Source organism: Catharus ustulatus, chromosome 1 (assembly GCF_009819885.2).
Source record: "Catharus ustulatus isolate bCatUst1 chromosome 1, bCatUst1.pri.v2, whole genome shotgun sequence".
Taxonomy (NCBI): domain Eukaryota; kingdom Metazoa; phylum Chordata; class Aves; order Passeriformes; family Turdidae; genus Catharus; species Catharus ustulatus.
In genome coordinates, this window is record NC_046221.1 from 58,808,656 (window position 1) to 58,826,677 (window position 18,022).

The 18,022-nt window shown below is 39.6% G+C and overlaps 1 protein-coding gene across 4 annotated transcripts; it reads left to right on the plus strand.

Moving 5' to 3' along the window:
- Nucleotides 1–246: 246 nt before the first annotated feature.
- PPP1R17 (protein phosphatase 1 regulatory subunit 17) lies at nucleotides 247–17,685 on the plus strand. 4 transcript variants are annotated; one of them, XM_033065211.1, is made up of 5 exons: nucleotides 247–756; nucleotides 7,882–7,994; nucleotides 10,869–11,021; nucleotides 12,442–12,603; nucleotides 16,763–17,685. In XM_033065211.1, the coding sequence occupies exons 2-5, from the start codon at nucleotides 7,916–7,918 to the stop codon at nucleotides 16,840–16,842; spliced, it is 474 nt and encodes a 157-aa protein (XP_032921102.1). In that variant the 5' UTR covers nucleotides 247–756; nucleotides 7,882–7,915; the 3' UTR covers nucleotides 16,843–17,685. The 4 variants fall into 4 exon arrangements, with proteins under 4 accessions (XP_032921102.1, XP_032921129.1, XP_032921113.1 ...); XM_033065238.1 differs by having other exon boundaries at nucleotides 10,872–11,021; XM_033065222.1 differs by having other exon boundaries at nucleotides 7,893–7,994.
- Nucleotides 17,686–18,022: the final 337 nt, after the last annotated feature.

An 18,022-nucleotide genomic window follows, 5' to 3' on the forward strand; every position in this document is an offset into this window, starting at 1 on the left:
TGTCAGGCATGTTTTTATTTCCTTCCCTCAGCTGAAATAACAGTTCCATCCAAAGGCATGGGCTAAAATAGGAGCGACTGGTCTCCTCTGGCAAACAACTGGCAGCCATGGAAAACTCCCTGCCTGGCCCCATAAACACCATGCTTATATAACCAGTTGTGGCTATATAAACACACAAAAAATGCAGTCGTTACTGAACCTCAGTGCTGGAGACAGTGTCCATCTGTTTCTATGCTTGTGTGCTGCTCCTGGATGTGTGCCCTGCCTTCTTGCTTCACTTTTATTCTCAACTTTCCCCTGGGTCCCTGACGGCATCAGCCTTAGTCCCTCCCCTTGTGGTTTTCTTTGCCGCTCTAAACACAGCAACTGCACCTCACCTTTTGGCTCTCTGTGCCAAAGTTTCAACATACTCCCTTGCTTCGTTGAGAACATCAGCATCTCTTGGTCATCTGGGAGGAATGATGCCTCAGCCTTGAGGCACTGCTGGTCTCCCACGTATCTTGTCGCCTCTCCTTTGGCCCCTGCAACTTGTGGAAGAGGAAGGAAACAGGATTAGAATCTGCTGGTGGGGCAGGGAGTGGTGGTGCTGCTCCCTAGCCTCCAGGAGTACGCCTGAGTGCGGCATTGCCACAACAACAGCTTCCACTTACTCCTAGATAAGAGGGGCAAGAGCATCAGCTGCAGACCCAGTCCTGAAAGATCCTCCAGTGAGCTCTGACAACAAACTGCAGCTTCCCTGCCCCCTCACACCGCTCAGTAAGTACTTCAGCCACACGTTTGCCTCCTGGCTGGTTGGTGTCTTGATTTCCTTTTCTTTTTCTTTTTTTTTTGCCTCATGACCTCTGGGGATGAGCAGAAAGCAGAGTCCCCACTGTGTTGGGAATGGGCTACAGGTGGTCCTGTGTGGGGAAAGTTGAGGCATGACTGAACTGAGTCTGGGATTTGTGGATAGGGCAAGGGGGGTGGAGAATGTTTTAGAGAAAACTAAAGCACTAACTTTAACTGCTGGGACAGTTTTGTAAGTAAACCAGATTTGGAAGCCAGCAAAGTGGGAACTGGTATAAGGACTTCTTATCTCACTACTAAGTCTGGCATGTGCAGGGGGTTAATTTGTACATCAAGGAAAAAATTAGGGAAGACTGTATTTTTTATGATCTCCAAAGGCAAAGACTTTGTAAACAGAACTTGTGCAAACATATCTCACTTTTTTTCAATCAAACAAATAAATATTTTTATTTATTTTACAAGTTTACTTTACAATCTAGTGGTAGGAATCCGTCCACCACCCAGCCACAATTTTTGAAATAGCACCCAGAAGCACACTGTCTGTGAGAAGAAACTGTTCCCAGACTGTTCTGTGGCACTTCTGCATCTACTCTATTATTAATAGCACAAGTTTTGGGTAGAGGGAGGCACTCAGATCAGGCTTTCAAACATCTAAGTATTTGCTAAGAAGATGTAAATATGCTTTATAAAAGCGAAAATCAGAGTAATCTGACAATATGCCTGTGGAGAGCAGCCTAGTGCCTAAATAACTGAAGAAGAAACTGTGCATTAGCATGAAGTCTTGTGTATCCTGGAAGGCATCACTCCAATAGAATAATGTTAAACATATAGTAAAACTTGTAATTAAAGGCGTGGAGGCGTGGACTGAAAATTTCTACTCTTTGGACATCTATTTTCTACTCTGACACTGAAATCTTGCTTTATTCACATGATTTGCCAGGAAACAGTTGTAATGGGGCTGGGATAGGATGGAGTATGGGTGAAGGTGCATATTTTCTGATAAAGGTACCAGGGCTGCCTGCTGAGTGCAGAAGGAAGAAGCCAAATGCAGCCAGATGCTATACCATTCCCCTTGACTGCTGAGCTGATTCACATGATTTTTGTGTAAGGCAGATGTGTGCAAGATGGCTTCATCCAGTATTTTGCTCCTTCCTTCTGCATTTGTGAATGATTCCAAGCAAATAAGGGCCCACTCACACTACAGAGTCCTCCACAGGGGGCATGCTGTAGAAGGAATGACAGGTTTCTCTCTTCACCTCCTACGTGAGGATGCAGGCAAAAAGAAGGAAAGGATGCTGGGAGCCTAACTATCCCTGTTTGCTTATGTGCTCTTTGCAACTAAACAGAAAGGGGCAAACCAATTTAAAATAATTTAATAATCAAACCCCACCAGGAAGTTTTAAGTGTGTACTTGGTGGGAGAAGAGGCACCAGTCTTAAAGAGCAAACCCTCATGCCAGAGCAGCTCTTTGGGCAGGGTAGCAACATGCTGCTTTTACCCAGTCTGGACTGTAACTGAGGAAGTCCAGCCTCTGCCTCGTGTCTGCATTTGGCAGCAGCCTGTGAGATACTCCCTACTTACTGCCATTTCCTGCTATTGAGTACACCAGCAGCAGCAAGGCCAGGCTCTGCCTGTGAGAAGGAGGACAAACAATTGTACACGCTGTACCAACCCAGGACCTTGGTTGCCTTTGTTTCTGCCTCTGGTTCTCTCTATTCTTCTCAGGAATTGGTCTGGCTTCAGAAGATAAGTACATAGGCCCAAACGGACTTCTGCAGCAACTTTATTACCAACTATCAAAATGTAGTTATTAAGTTCAAATCGACTGCTGTCACTCAACAACGATGCTCTCAAAAGTACTTTTATATATCTAGCACCCTTGTTAACGTGCCAGTGGTTTGTTTAATAATTATGCATGCCCTGGAAATTAGCACATTTTTCTTCAGAATTTTGCCAATTGTAGAAACAAAACACTCTTCTGAACAAGGAGAAAAAAATCCACATACAATACCACATGCACCACACGGCCTACTGAAATCTTCAGAGGCATAGGTTGTAGATACCTTACAAAGGGCCAGTTCAGAAATTCTAAGTATTCAATATACAAAGAAATCACAAGCCTTAATGTACAATGGTGTGGAGTATGGACATTGATGCCCACATACTTTTATAAGTATTGTGTATCAGAACTTAATCTCTCCATCTTATAGGTAAGAATGATTACCTGCGGGTGACTCATTTGAGAACTGTATTGTCCCATCAGATTGTATACAACTATCTGTAGTACCTAATGCACCCACATAGTTGCATAGCCCCTACAACCCTTCAAACCTTAAGAGAAGACAAGAAATGGAGATTTTCCCCCCCAAGGCATTTCCATGCCTAATTCAAGATCAAATGAAAAATAAGGTCAGCAACCCTTTAATTTTGTTTTCTATCTTACAAGGTAAGTTTTTTCTCATTTCATTTTAATTTGGTTTAAATGTCTCATTATTGGATGGCCTTGAAAGATTTACATCACCTTATAAATATGTGAGAGTAGCTGTACTGAGTATTTCCTAAATTCTAAGATGATTACTTGTGACACACATCTACATTAAACCAACTGTGCATTAAAACAGTAAACCAAAACAGGTTTCTTTATCTATCTCTAGCAAAGTATTTTTACCTAATTGAAGCCTGGAACTGGCTGAATTAGTGAATTTTGTTATGGAAACCAATAATTTAAGCAAAGAAAGTAATCATGTTACTTGCAAGTGTTTGTGTATTTTAGGACTATGTTAATGAGTGATAAGATATCTTTATTTGGGCACTTTAATCAAGCCGGCATAGCAACTGAGAATTTTGAAAAAAATATTTTAGTATATGCTTTAACCTATCTAAAAATCCAAAGCTGATATCCAGAAAGTGAAAAGTTCAGACATTTTTCATCTGAATATCTTACAAGGGTTTATGTCCAAAGAAGCCATGCTGTTACATGACAGTGATTCAGCATGAGACTTCATTCACATGAGGCTGAAGCAGCTTTTAGCAATACTTGCACTTTTCAGTCTGCCTTGTCATTCATTGCCCTCCTCTATCTTTAAGTAGAGCCAATCCAATCTCATGCCAAAAGTTTTAACAAGGAGCAATGCAAAACTATGTAGGCGAAGCTAGAACTTGCTTCAACTTTTAGGAAAGCATTTCAGCTGTCTCTATCAGCTCTCTCTTTTCCTAGAAATAAGAGACTTGAGGAGACTCATTTGGGCACATATCTCTGCAGAAGGTGATACAGCCTAGCTGCACTGTACCAAAGTCTCTGGCTAAATGACAATTGAATCCTAAATCATTTAGGAAAATCTATAGCATCTCAGGAAGTATCTTCTATTGTGTGTGAATAAGGCCTCCAATGTAACCATTACAGATGGACAAAGAATGAATGTGGATCATTATGTCAAGAGACATAACAGAGTGCAAGAGAAAAACACTTTACTTCATCCCATGAACAGCAAGAATTTGCTACCAAGGTGACTGATGGCAGCAGAGAGTGCAAACTGTGCTAATGTGAAGGAAAAGTGTTGCACCTAATGCATGAAAATCTGAGAACATGCTTCAATTTGTAAAGCCATATTAATGACTTCATACAGTCCCCATAGCAGGCTACCTTCTCACATAAAACATTACTGGGGAAACTATTTCCTTAGCAGCAAGAACTGATTTCACTGGTTTGAGAAAGCACCATTACAATGGTCACATACAGCAACTTTCCTTTGAAGGAGAGCTCTGTGTGTAATCCATGGTAACAGGATGTAACAGCACTCACATGTTCACATGTCATATACAATGTATATACACCCAGGATACCAAAATCCAGGGTATGTTTTAGTAATTTTCATCTTTTGTCACACACAAAATCCAGTGCTTTTGTAAGCAAGGCAATGCTGGCTTCAGGGAAGACTTACAAAAGAAAAGAAAAGAAAGGGGAGTGTCAGCCTGTAAACCAGAATTTTAAAGCACTGAAGATGCCAAGGACTGAGCACCTGTGACCATGAAAATATGAACACAGATCTAAGAGGTGTATTTTAGAATAGTATTTTCCAAACTAACATATCAAGAAAAAATAATGAAGCAACCCTATATTAAGTCTCTTTGCAAAGCTTAATTTTTATTGGGTGAAATAATTCAATGAAACAACTTATTGAAATCTAACCAAATGCAACTATGTTTTATAGGCCATTTCCAGTAAATATAATATACTACCAATTTTACATTTAAATTTTGCTCTCTATCCTCAGTCTTTTTTGCCTCAAGACATGTTAAAAACAAAAATATCCATAGTATCTGAAATGATAGCCGTGATTTTACTGAAAACCTTGTAAACAGAGTATTCTTCAGAAAATAATATTTTACCTACAGTCATAATATTTAGCCAGAATGCCCTAATCAAATCCAATAAAATCAAATGGCATTGAAGAATAAAACTCCCTCAAATCACAAAATGTAGTGCAAGCTTTCATATTATTTCCAGATTTTGTGTTAAATAAAATTATGTCTGCTTCATTTTAAACCACAGCTCTAGCTTATTAATACAGTGAATAAACAGAGCAACCATGTTAAGGTGCTTTCAAAGATTTCTTTCTATAGAGTCTTCCCAAGTGAAGGATTTTTCTTGCAGTGAAGGTAAATGAGCCTTCAGGCAGTATAACACTTTAGTATAGATGTGAGGCTGGACTGGAGCATTTCTATAGTGAACATTTGGAGGTGAAATCCCTCATCTAGGCCTGATTCAATAAGATTTTAATAATTTGTATAATATTAATTTTTTTGGTAAATTTTAAATAGTGAAACATAAGGGAATTAATCCCATATGTACAGTATCAGTCAAGGTCAACTTTTGATGTTGACATGAGTTGAGTCAAATTTGATGTTGCCAGGCAGTTGTGGCAGGATCTCTATCCCCCCCTCCTCTCTACCACTGACAGCTGGTCCATAAAGATAAAACCTGAAAGGCCCAGCAAAAGGTCATCCCTGATGCCAAAAGTGCTCAGACCTCAGCTAAGAATCAACATCTGAGTCTGGAGAGCAGATGTGGGAAGAGACAAAGGAAATATTCTTGGCTGAGAGACAGTTTTGCCAACTATAAAAGACACAGAGTTATCACAGAGGTAGAAGCCTTCTACACACACACCCTGAAAGTGTGGGAGGCTTCTCCCCAGACTTTGGATGCAAATCTGTGGTTACTTCTCTGGGGATTGCAACTGGATGGTAAAATACATTGGATCCTAAGTTATGTTATTTCTTTGCTAGCTGTAACATTAATAGGTACCTTTAACCTCACTCTATATATGGCTACTAATAGTCTCTTTTCTTTTTGTCTTTATTCCTGTGTAGTGTTAGTTTAAGTCTTATGTCTGTTAGTTTTCTGTCTATTAAATAAATAATTCATTCTATAATTGATTGAATCAGCTATTATGAAAGAACTTCTGAATGACAGTGGGCTTTGGGGTGCTGGCCACCTCAATAAAGCTACTGCCTACTGCCAGAGGCCTGGACAAAAGACAAGGGCTTATCTAAACCCCCACATCCATTCATAACAGCAGTGGTACTCCATTTATTTTTAAGTTACTGCCATTTAAGACATGTGTTTCCATCTGCTGAAGAAATGCATCAGTGCAACCCTTCCTACCTTCTTTTGCAAATATTTCTGTGACTGGATTTTGCTCAAGGGTTAATTGTTCTTTACACAGATGTAAATTTAGTCATGGAAATGAGATTAACTCCCCTACTGTTCTGTTTCTTGTGAGCAAACAACCATTGCAATTTACAGAGAAATAATAAGGTAATTTTGTTTCCTCCAGCAAGATAAAACCGAACCCCCCCAGTTTATTCTTCTATTTTCCCATCCTCCTTTTCACTGTTACTCTCCTGCTGCCTCTTTTCTTACCTTTCTCTTTTATTTTCCTTTCCTTCTTTACCTCCCCTTCCTCTATTTTTTCCCCAATTACTTCTTGCATCTACTATTCATAATGTCTCCAGTTTTTTCTTTTCTTCATTGCCTTTCTCCTCTTTACAAGGAAGTCACAGTCTGCTCTTATTCCCTGAAAATGGAGAACAGAGGTTGTGAGTAAGAAACTACCACAGCTGTTGCTGGATGAAGGCAGATACCAAGATCCCTTCAAGTTGAAGATTGTTTCCTTTTAACATTGCTTTTGTCATTCTGATGAGTTTCTGCTAAGCAACCATAGAAATTATCAGCAGTGAAAAATTATATAATTCTCTTCTTTCTGTGGTGGCAGCCCCAGGACCAAATCTCAGCTTGCAAGGTACTGGGGAAGATCAGGTAGGAGGATAGGTGAGGATGGGCTTCAACACCCACTGCAGCTACAAGCAAAGGGGGACAAAATAGCCCAAACAGCAATCCAGTGAGATTAACAGAGCATGGACACTTAAATATCTGGGTGAAATGGGCTCCCATGGTCTTACCAAAGTGATGAGTATGTTTACTTCATGATGGCTTTGGGGTCTGTGGGCACTGGCCATCTTTCTGAGGCAGCACTTTACGCCTGGTATGCAAGGTCTCTTAGTGGACCTGGACTTAAAAGACTAGGTCAACAGAATTAATTATTAAAGTTGGTCCATATAATAAATACCAAATATGATTCTTTGTTTACAGTTGAGAAAAAATGGAGAAGAAAACTAGAACAAAACATGCTATTCCTTAGCATTTACTTTGTTTATGACAGGACTTTCTGTATGAGATAGCATTTTCTGTAAGGTAAAAAAAACAAACCCAAACCCCTACCCCCCAAAAAAAAGCCACCACCCCAAAAAAACAGTAGTATGTTTTTCTGTAGAGCCAATCCATGCTAGTGTGGGCTGCTTACAGCAGGGTAGGTGGCAAAACAGGTTACTGTGTGTGTAACCAAGGCAGTGAACAAATGCATCGCAGGATGTGTGAGTGAAATTCAGGTCAGCAGACTGCTGAAAGACAAGAACTCCTCATCAGTTAATAGGTAACACCAATATGTCTGGTTTTTTTCATGCTGCTGAATTTCTTTTTCTGTTTTGTTTTGTTTTGTTTTGTTTTGTTTTGTTTTGTTTTTTAATGTGGTGTAGTATCTTTATAGGAGGAGAAAAGTCTGTTTCAACGATGTCAACAGAATGCATTCAGCCACTTGATATCCCAGACGACAGACTGGACAAGCAAGATTCACAGTGTAACCATTTAGGTAAGTGTTATTTGATGACGGCATTGCACTAATGAGGGGTGTTGCCTTCACATCATAAAGTCCTGTCCATTGTCCCTTTTTCCCCTCCAGCAATACAACTAACCCCCCATGAAAACAGATAGATTGCACCTTCTGCTGACACTTCTAGTGCCAGATGGAAAGACAGACAGCATTTCTCCTGCATAAAAATATCAGCTGAAGCTCTAGAGTGAAGTTAATTAAAGAGGAGAAAGGAAAAATAGTCATTGATCTTTTCCCTGGTAGAGAGCAGTTTCTTCATTTATACCACAGTAAATTGAAAGCTAGGAAATAGCTGAGCTTTCCCTGAATATATCTCCCACATGCAATTTGAGTAAAAGACTCCAAGCATTCTATTTGCCATCATTGAGGCAGCTTTCTAAAAATGTTTTCTCCTTCATCATCAGTTTCCTTTCTTGAAGCTACTTCATACAACTTTTACAATGAGCATACCAAGGTTGTCTTTGCTTTGTCATGCTCCTGACTACCAGACTATGTGCCTGATAGATATGCTTTTTGCATATTCACAGTCTTTGCTTCAAGTGCCATGATTTCACTCTTATCTTACAAAATTGTCCTGAAGATTTAGCAGTCTAGAAAGAAAAACCTGTTTGCATGTTGTTACCCCTGTGATAACAATAATAAAACACAAAAGCAATTTCATTTCCTTGTAAAAAAAAGAGTCTCACCACGGGTTTTATAAACTTTGTTTATTTGTACTGCAAGGAAGGTATCCTAGTTCTGTCTCTGCTACGTGGCATTTCTAGCCACAGACACCATTTATACAGCTGCTGGTATACCAAACATAGTTGGTTGATGAAATTGCTTATTTAAATATATACAGAATGAGTTTCATTATACTGTTGGAAAACTGAGGCAGTGGGAGGGTAAATGAGCTCATTAGGACTATGAAAAAAGCCTGTGAAGGCCAGAAAAAAACCCCACATCTCCAGGGACTTACCTTGGAGGCCATCCTTCCACATCTACCTGCAGGCTCACAGACATAACAGATGCCTTAAATAATGTAAGAAATCTGGAATGAAGTCATGCTTGCATCCAAGTGTGTAGTCAGGAGTTGGGTAACAAGATGGGGAGCCCAGTGGAAGGCAAACAAGCAGCTTTTAAGAATACAAAACATTGGTTTATGTGATGATGTTAATGCGAGGTTCACAAATGAGTGGTTAAAAAGCTTAAAGAATCATCATCAAGGTTATTGGCAAAAACCAGGCTTTAATACGAATTAATGAAAATGCAGCTTTAACACAGGTAGGTGGCAAGGTTCATTCTATTACTATGTAGATGAAGCATACATAAGTAAATTGGATTTGAAGCAATTTGGAATGATTTAAATGAAGACTTGGAATGTAAGAGGATAAGGGTGCAGAGGACACGGATATAAGAAAAGGGTACAAGAACACTTAATCATTGACTAATTAAATATTTTAAAATAATTCAGTTGGATTTGCTACAATTATAACAGTGAGTTAATTATATACTCAAAATAACAACATTCATGCCATAATCCATTCACTTGCATGAACACATGAAAAAAGATGCATACATCTAGTGCAAAGGTACCTATCAAAAATTCTTCTCAGGCTCAGTGCAATACTCAAATCAAATCCCTTAATGCTTCTCAACCAGCATGGGCTGCACCTCAAGGAGTATGTACGTGGGGGGTTGCTGAGAACAAAAACTTGCTGTCAGAAACAGTTTTTCAAGTCTTGCAAACTTGAGGGCTTGCAAGCTCCAAGAGGCATTCCAGTCAGAGGCCCACTGTGTTCCAGGAGAGCTCAAGCAGCCTTACTTAGCACTGCTGTTTATAGCATCACAAGGTGATTTTTCCCAAAAAGTCCAGCAAAAACAGTACTATTATGCTATCAGGATGATTCATTTTTTCAAAAGGTCTCACAACAATGGTACCATTTCAGTTGGGCTACAACTCAGGTAAATGACTTACCAAGGCTAGTAAGAGCAACTGCTTATCCTTTGTTCCTTGCCTTGGTGGGACTGCTGATGTTCCTGGTATGGTCAGAATCGTTCCTACCTTGACCATATAAGAGCTCCCAGTATGGTCATGGATGCTTCACCGCCCAGCTGGCACAGTTAAGGGGCACCTCACCACTCAGTTGATTCAACTAAGGCTTACCAGAAGCTGCTGAGATTGTACAGGAGGCCTAAAGAGGAGGCAGGGGGATGTACAACCACAACAAGCTATCTTCGGTATTTTCAGCTTGCATAAGCACCCAGAAATAGAGACCCTTGCAGAAAAAGTAATGTTCACCCTCTGAGACATCTGAGTAAAGGATTGTTTTAAAAGAAAACCAAAAATCCAGTGTAATGTTATGTAAATAAAAATCAAATACCAATTGCTCAGTAGCTCTGGAAATAAAGTTAACTCATGAAGGGAACAATGTACTGACTGGCTCATTTTACCACTACCTCAGACTGACCCTATATATGTAAAACTTTTCTTCACAAAACTGGCCTTGTAATTCTTGATGATACAATCCACACAGTTACCACTGGATGAAACAGGGGTGGTCACACACAGAACCTCTGCACACAACGATGCAGCCAGTTTACATGTCTCTCTGACATGTAAACACATAAGCTGCCCACAACTCTGTCCATTTTATGTCTAGTGCCAGCAACACAGAAGGACTACCCAAGTCACTTGACTCCCATGTAGTATCGCACAGAGACCTCTTTTGTTGGCTTTCTAAATATTTAAGAGATTTTTCTTCCTGGGCATTTTTATTTACTTGGATTAAAGCACTATTATCAATGTGATTCTTTTCACCCTCTGGTTTTTTACCTCCCCTAAGTTTTAATTTCTATTATAATTTTTTCCAGCAGAAGATCTTTCAGAGCAGCTGATAAAGAGCTGTGACCTCAAAAAAAAACCAAGAAAAGGTAAAACTGTCACAGCTTCCCAGAAGACTGAACAGGAGCAAAAGAAGCCAAAGAGAAAAGATACACCGGCTTTTACTCCACCGCCTCTAACAGGTGAGCAGTATATCTCTTCACTTTGAAATCCCAGTTCTTCTCTGGGGAATGAAGCTGGGTGGAAGTCCATAGAATGTTATTATTATTCAGTTATGTCCCTTTGGATGCAGACAGGAACACAGCTTCATGCATGTGCACCTGGGAAGGCAGTGAACAGAAAGTCTGACTTTATCAAAGACATTCCATGTTACTTGAAGGGTTAGGTCTCACTTCTGGGAATACCAAGGTTTATGCTCTGAAAAACATGCTCCCATGGAGCTCATAGTCTTGCTGATAAATAATGTCACATTTATGTGTGAAATGATGTGTATTTGTTGGCAGCTGCTGAGCCACAGTAGATGTCCCAATTGGATGTGGTTCAAAATCAAAATGGATCAAGTCCAGCCCCTGCACTTTCTCATGAAACTTGCATCCAGAGCACAGTGGGAGGCTGAGAATGAGACTGGGAGTAGACCAGTCAAGCACACAAGCCACCTAAAGAATGCTCCTCCTGGAAATCACAGGGTTCATGTGTTTATGGGCACACTGGCAAAGGGTAGGTATTTCAGGAAGCCAGAAAACATCACAGCAATGAAGGCGCTTCTTGTAGGATGCTCCCTGCTGTGGCACAAATAGAGATGTTTGAGAGACAAATTCCACCAACCTGGAGAATGGAAGAATAAGCAGGAGACTACCACTGAAACCTAATGATCTAAGAACAGCAATGGGAATAAATGTTTGTCACTCTCAGCTAACAAGCACTCCTTGTTATAATCTCCAGTGAGAGGGCTGTGCTCTTACATTATTGAGTCCTTCTTCCCATGCTGCATACACATAGAAGTTAGCCAGTAACTACCTGTAGGCTTCTCTGTATATCTGCAAAAATTCACCAAGTCAAAAACAAGCAACAGGGATTTTCCAGTATTTGTAATTCTGTTACAAATATGATTCTGTTCAGTTTTCATATGTATTTTCCATCAGCGATTCTCTCTTAAGAAGAGCAGCTCAGAGGCTGGAGATGCATGTTTTCTTCCTGCAATTGCCATATCATAAAGAAAACATTCTTTCACTAGGTAAAACAACCACTTCTGTGTGGTCACATTGCTCCCAACAAACCTCTTGAGCATCTGTGTGATTAAGCCACTGTGGCAAGATGTCTAAAGTCCTGGAATAGGAGATTACACTTATCTCTCCCATGATTTCTGATGGGCTGCAGTTTAGTGTATTATGTGCAATCAAAAGCCAGATGACCTGATAGCACCATTTTCTAGAGCCTATGGGAAATAATTAATTCGAAAGAAATGTAGGGTAAGTACATTATGAAGCAGACCATGCAGTTGTGCCAGTGTACTTCAGAGTAGTCTTTGAGAGAGCTACACAGGTGAAAGTTTCTTCAATGTAAACAGGCTAAAGTAGTATTTTCTTTATTGCTTGTTTACAGGCATAGTTTCAGACTCATCTGAAAATCTGCTGAAAAGGTATGGTATCACAGAGAAGTCACAGAGAGAGAGAGTGAGTCCAGCCTCTCAAATCACTGAACTGGAGCAGAAAAAGCCCAGAAGAAAGGATACACCTGCAATACACATCCCACCTTTGATAATAGGTAAGACACTTAGGTAAAGATGCTCCTAAGAGGCAGCAAAAAGTGGCTAGTGTCAGAGACATACTTGGAAGGCTGACAGCAGGTTGCTCTCTCCCCAGTGTACTTAGCAAGTCTTGACCTGGACCTATTTGGTCTAAGTATATAATAGTGGGGCTTCATGAAAAGTACATATCCCATGTTCAAGCTTTGCGGATAGAAAGGATGGGAAGAAAGAAAAGGCATTTTGTCACTTCATTATCTCTTACAAACGGCAATCCTACTTTTCTGAACAGCCAACTACTGCCCTGCTTTTCAAACCTAAGCACATAGAAAATTTTAGGTCACCATCAGTAAAATGCCTCAAACAGCATGGAGCAAAGCTGTACTGATTAGTGATGAACTTCTCATTAGCAGCACCTTAAAGATAATTCTGTGCTTCTGGCATGACATGCAATATGCACTAAATGCAACATGCCAAAAAGGAAGGGAAGGGAAGGGAAGGAAAGGGAAGGGAAGGGAAGGGAAGGGAAGGGAAGGGAAGGGAAGGGAAGGGAAGGGAAGGGAAGGGAAGGGAAGGGAAGGGAAGGGAAGGGAAGGGAAGGGAAGGGAAGGGAAGGGACGGGAAGGGAAGGGAAGGGAAGGGAAGGGAAGGGAAGGGAAGGGAAGGGAAGGGAAGGGAAGGGAAGGGAAGGGAAGGGAAGGGAAGGGAAGGGAAGGGAAGGGAAGGGAAGGGAAGGGAAGGGAAGGGAAGGGAAGGGAAGGGAAGGGAAGGGAAGGGAAGTCACAGATCATTTGAATAGAACTAACCTGCTTTTTGGTAAAGTCAGGAATAACAGTTCAGGAATGTACACTAAATAAAGCTGCACTGTGCTTTATGATCATGTTCCCTCTCTTACTTAAATTAACAAGTGATGACGGAAAGTATATTTATGTAATTCTGTTTACCTAGTTATAGCACACAAACCAACTTTTTACAGCAAATGCTAGACCCAGCTGAAATATAGGACCCCAAACACAGGTCCCCAGTTCTCAGATGGACCCATACTAGCAGAGTGTCAAATGCTTACCACAGTCAATAGCAAGATCATTACCAATGAATCACTTTGCTAACTGATGAAATCCAGAGGTTCCCAGTAGAGTTCAGGATTCAAAGCTCAGATAGGGATGTAGCCCAGAGATGTAGGTTATAAACTTTCCATGGACCACCAGTAATTTCAAGGACAATCAGCATTTTAATGCAAAACAATGGAAAGGGAATAAAAATGGGAAGTCAAAATAGTAGTGATTTGCATAACACAGGTAAAGTTTTTTTCCTTTGATATGATGCCCCTGATCACTTGTGAAGCAAATGTGCTTTACTGAATGCAGTTTGGAAGTTCTTGGTTTAAAGAAGTGAGAAGCATGTTTGATTTGGGAAACATTTGTAAGTTAGTCTTTCTCTGTTTGCTGTTTAAATAAATCACTTAGCCTCCCGACCTCTGTTTTCCGAGCTGTGTGTATTATGAAATGCAACTCATCCTGCAGATCTATTTTAAGGATTGCTAGGTTGTTCTGTTGATATCTGCCAAGGGATCCAGCTAAAGAAAACAGAGGGTAAATACAATGTAGCCATAATTTCCCAACAGAACTTGCAAGTACTTGCAATTTTTAGGTGGACTCTAGAACCACAATGGCTCACAGAAGCGTGTTTCTGTTAGAAAGCTAAAAACTAGTTAGAAGAAGTTGTCCTAAATCATCTATTTGTCAGGTACCACCTAGATCTAAGCCACATCTCCTGGGCTACAAATCAGAAAAACAAGAAGAGGGCACATGTCTACAGACTGCCTAGAGACAACTCCTGTAGCTAAGTTGGGAGAAGCAAGAGGTGAATGGTTAAACTTCCATTCTTCTCACCCAGAGGCTTTCAATGGGGATGTGCTTTTTCCTAAAGGAGCCACCTTAACTGATTTTCTCTAGGCTACCAGAGAGCATAAGGGCTTGAAACTGGTTTTACTAGTTCTCTCTCATTTGATTAGGAAACCTCTGTCAGCCACATTTCAGGAACTGCATTCCCATATTTACACATGTATTTACATTCTAGCTCAAACCCACAGGCCTAAAGGCCATTAATTTGGTTAATGGACTATATAATGCCAAGTGGGGGTGGCGATAGAGTGTTCCACAGCTGACTACAGGCTTGGATCAGATTCAAGCCATTTACTGTCAAGTAATATGGGAAAAAAGACCATTAGAAATCTGATTATATTTTGTCTTCTGGTCTAATCCCTTCAGAAAGACAAAGTATTGGCTGACCGAAGAAGAACTTGCTACTGAAGGAGACATCTGCTCATGACTCATTTGTATGGTCATAGCATAACATTAACTGTACCACTTCAGAAGTTTGAAGGCTGAATACGTTTAGAAGCCTGACCCTTGTAGAGGAGATTTCAGATAACTAATTTAGAAGTCCCCTTTCTTTATCTCCATTTCCCAATTGGATTAGGTGTTTGTAAGATGTAAAACTGATTCTGCTTCTCACCTGAATCACATGCCGTTCAGTAGATACGTTAATTTTCTTCATTTTACATGGTACATTTGACTTGTTTTTATTTGTGACAGAAAATCTTTCAGACCACCCAAAACGGAGAGGGACTGTTCTAGGTGTGCTGGTGAAAACAAAGAGGGACATCTGCCATTTTAGCTGCATTTACAACAAAGTATTTGTGTGGACAGCTGTTCAAGAGAATACTCTATTAATTAAGCTCTTTTACTAGAATTAAGTGGAGTTTCTTGCATTGGTATCTAAAAGTGGTTTGCAGGAGATCTGAAGGGGAAATATTAAAAATGGTGACAATCCTCATTTGCAGGTCACAAGCTTTCAGATTTAAGGTTTCATATTTTTCAAATCCTATACTTCATTGGTGTGTAACTCTAAACTCCATATAAAGGGTAATTAACTGTCTCCACATTTTAGTTAGACAAAAGAATCCCTCTGGGCCTGCCATCCAAGGACACACCACAGCCTCAGGCCCCAAAAAGTATAAACAAAAGTGACCTGGGGAGGAGCCAGCTGGGGGAATATGGCTTCATTACCTGAAGCTGTAATTGGAGAATTAACCCCTGATATGCAAATAGACCAAATTTTTATCTGTCTGAAAATCCTGTGACTGCCATCCATCTTGGGTGTAGCCTCTGCAAGGCTTTTACACTGCCCAAAGTGTATCTATTAAAGGTATTTAATAAATACCCTCTTTATTCTCTTAACTCTGTCTAGCCTCTGTTCTAGGCAGCCACTCCAAGGCATCAATACCATGTAGCACAGAGTATTTCAATTTATGTCATAGTGCTGCTGAAACCAGCTCAGAAGAACTGCATATAAATGAAGCAGGAGCTAACTCAAATGAAGGGCAGTATAGGCCAATATTTTGTACCTAATGTGTTGTTCTCGCATCACTCTTACTTATTTTTTAATGCAGAAAGCAGTTATTACAATATTTATTATACTTTGGTTTTATATAAAAGCCTCCAAATCCTCAAAGGGCAGACTTAGTGGTTTAAGAGAGAAAAAGAGAGACACAGAGAAAGGAGAAGAGACAGATTTGTGGGAGGTATGATCTAAATCCAAGTATATTTTCACATTACTCTTAATTCAGCAGCTTTTGCAATTTATTGATGCTATATCATTTCAGTGGAGATAGCACTTGTCATGTGGGTATTTCAACATGTCTTTTATGTCACCTGCACTTGCAAAATCTAAGTAATATGGCTATATACACAGAAAAAACATGCATGTCCACAAAAGCAGTTTCCATCACAAAGATTAATTATGGTATTTGCTTCATCATGCAAGCTCTTTCCCCGATTTAGCTACCCAAATCCTTCTAACAAACAGATTTTCAAATTAAACTTCAGAGTCTCTTTTTACAGGTAGCAAAAATGTGCTGGATTTAAGAGTGCTTAATAATTTTAGCTAAAAATGCAGTGATTCAATTCTAGTTCGGTAAGTATTAGGAGACCAAAAAAAAAGAGATGAGGAGTAACTTGCATTATGTTGGAAAATGACATTAAAATCAAGAAGTAAGAGAGAACTGAAAAATTCTCTTTAGCCTGATATTTTGTAGAAAGTAGTATATTACCAGTATATCCCTTTTTCACCTTTATTTTCGTTGTTGTTTGTTTTTTGTGTTCTTCTCTTTTCAAGGCACTAAGCTGTTTACAGAAGAAGAACAAACAGTGATTATGGAAGATGAAGAAAAGGATGGAGAAACAATCCACAGTTAGATTACAGTGATATTTCAATAATACAGTGTAAATAATCATGGGTCATTCAAAGTGGCAGCACATTAAAAAAGATCTTTCATCTTTATAAATAATTTTCTCAATTGTACACTTGAATTTAAGCTATCATCAAGTGCTTATTTGCATCTTATAATTCCAAGCTTCATTGGAGATGAATGGCAGAACGCCTGTTACAGCAGTGTAGACAATTGTCTCCACTGGCTTGGTGAAAGATGAAATAGTTGGATAGTTGATCCATTTTGCTCCAAATAATTTCCTTTCACATCTGCTTTTCAAACTGAGTCCTAGGTAATCAGTTAGGAGAGGTTGTAAAGATTCAAAATCACCGCAGGAAGGTAAAAATTGAGTAAAAGCAATGATGTTACTCAATGGTATATGCTTACTGCAAGGTAGAAGAGCATTGTGTGAATTTTTTAATAGTTTACCTCAATGATTCAAACAAGAATTGTTTTCACAGCCAGCTACAGCCTTCAACATTTGTAGAGAGATGCGTATTGGTAGAATATTTTGCAAAAAAAATATATATAGAACTGGGCACTTTGTGCTTGCCTTAATAACTCTGGGCTAAATGGAGTAGCACTGCCAGCTGAACCCTTTCAGAACTAAGCAGAGAGGCTGAAGATTATCTAGTCTGGCAACTGAATTTAGTTATCTTTTCAACTCACTTAGACAGACAGCTGAGGACCATACTAGTTTGGACTCCATTTTCCACTCTGACTGACCCAGCATGTTTCATGAGAATGCAGTGCATTCACAAATATATGTGAATGTATACTCTCAAGATGTAGTCAACGAGCTTACAATAAATAATTGCATATTAAATTGTACAAGAGGTTCGCTATATGATTAATGGGACGTCTCTTACTTAGAAAGTGTAATTGTTTTTATCCTATTAATCTATCAGTGAGATAATATTTAAAATATAAACAATCAATAGTTCAAAGAAAAACATTAATATAAGATCCACAGTAAAGTATGTCACAACAAGTACATGACAAGAAATATGCATGACTCAGGTCTACCTTTACCAGTGAAGCTGGTGAATATTTTCAGTGCATATGCAGTGAGTTGACCTTGGCTAGATGCTAGGTGCCCACCAGGCTGCTGTGTCACTCCCCTTTACAGCAGGACAGTGGTGAGAAAATAAGATGCAAAACAACTA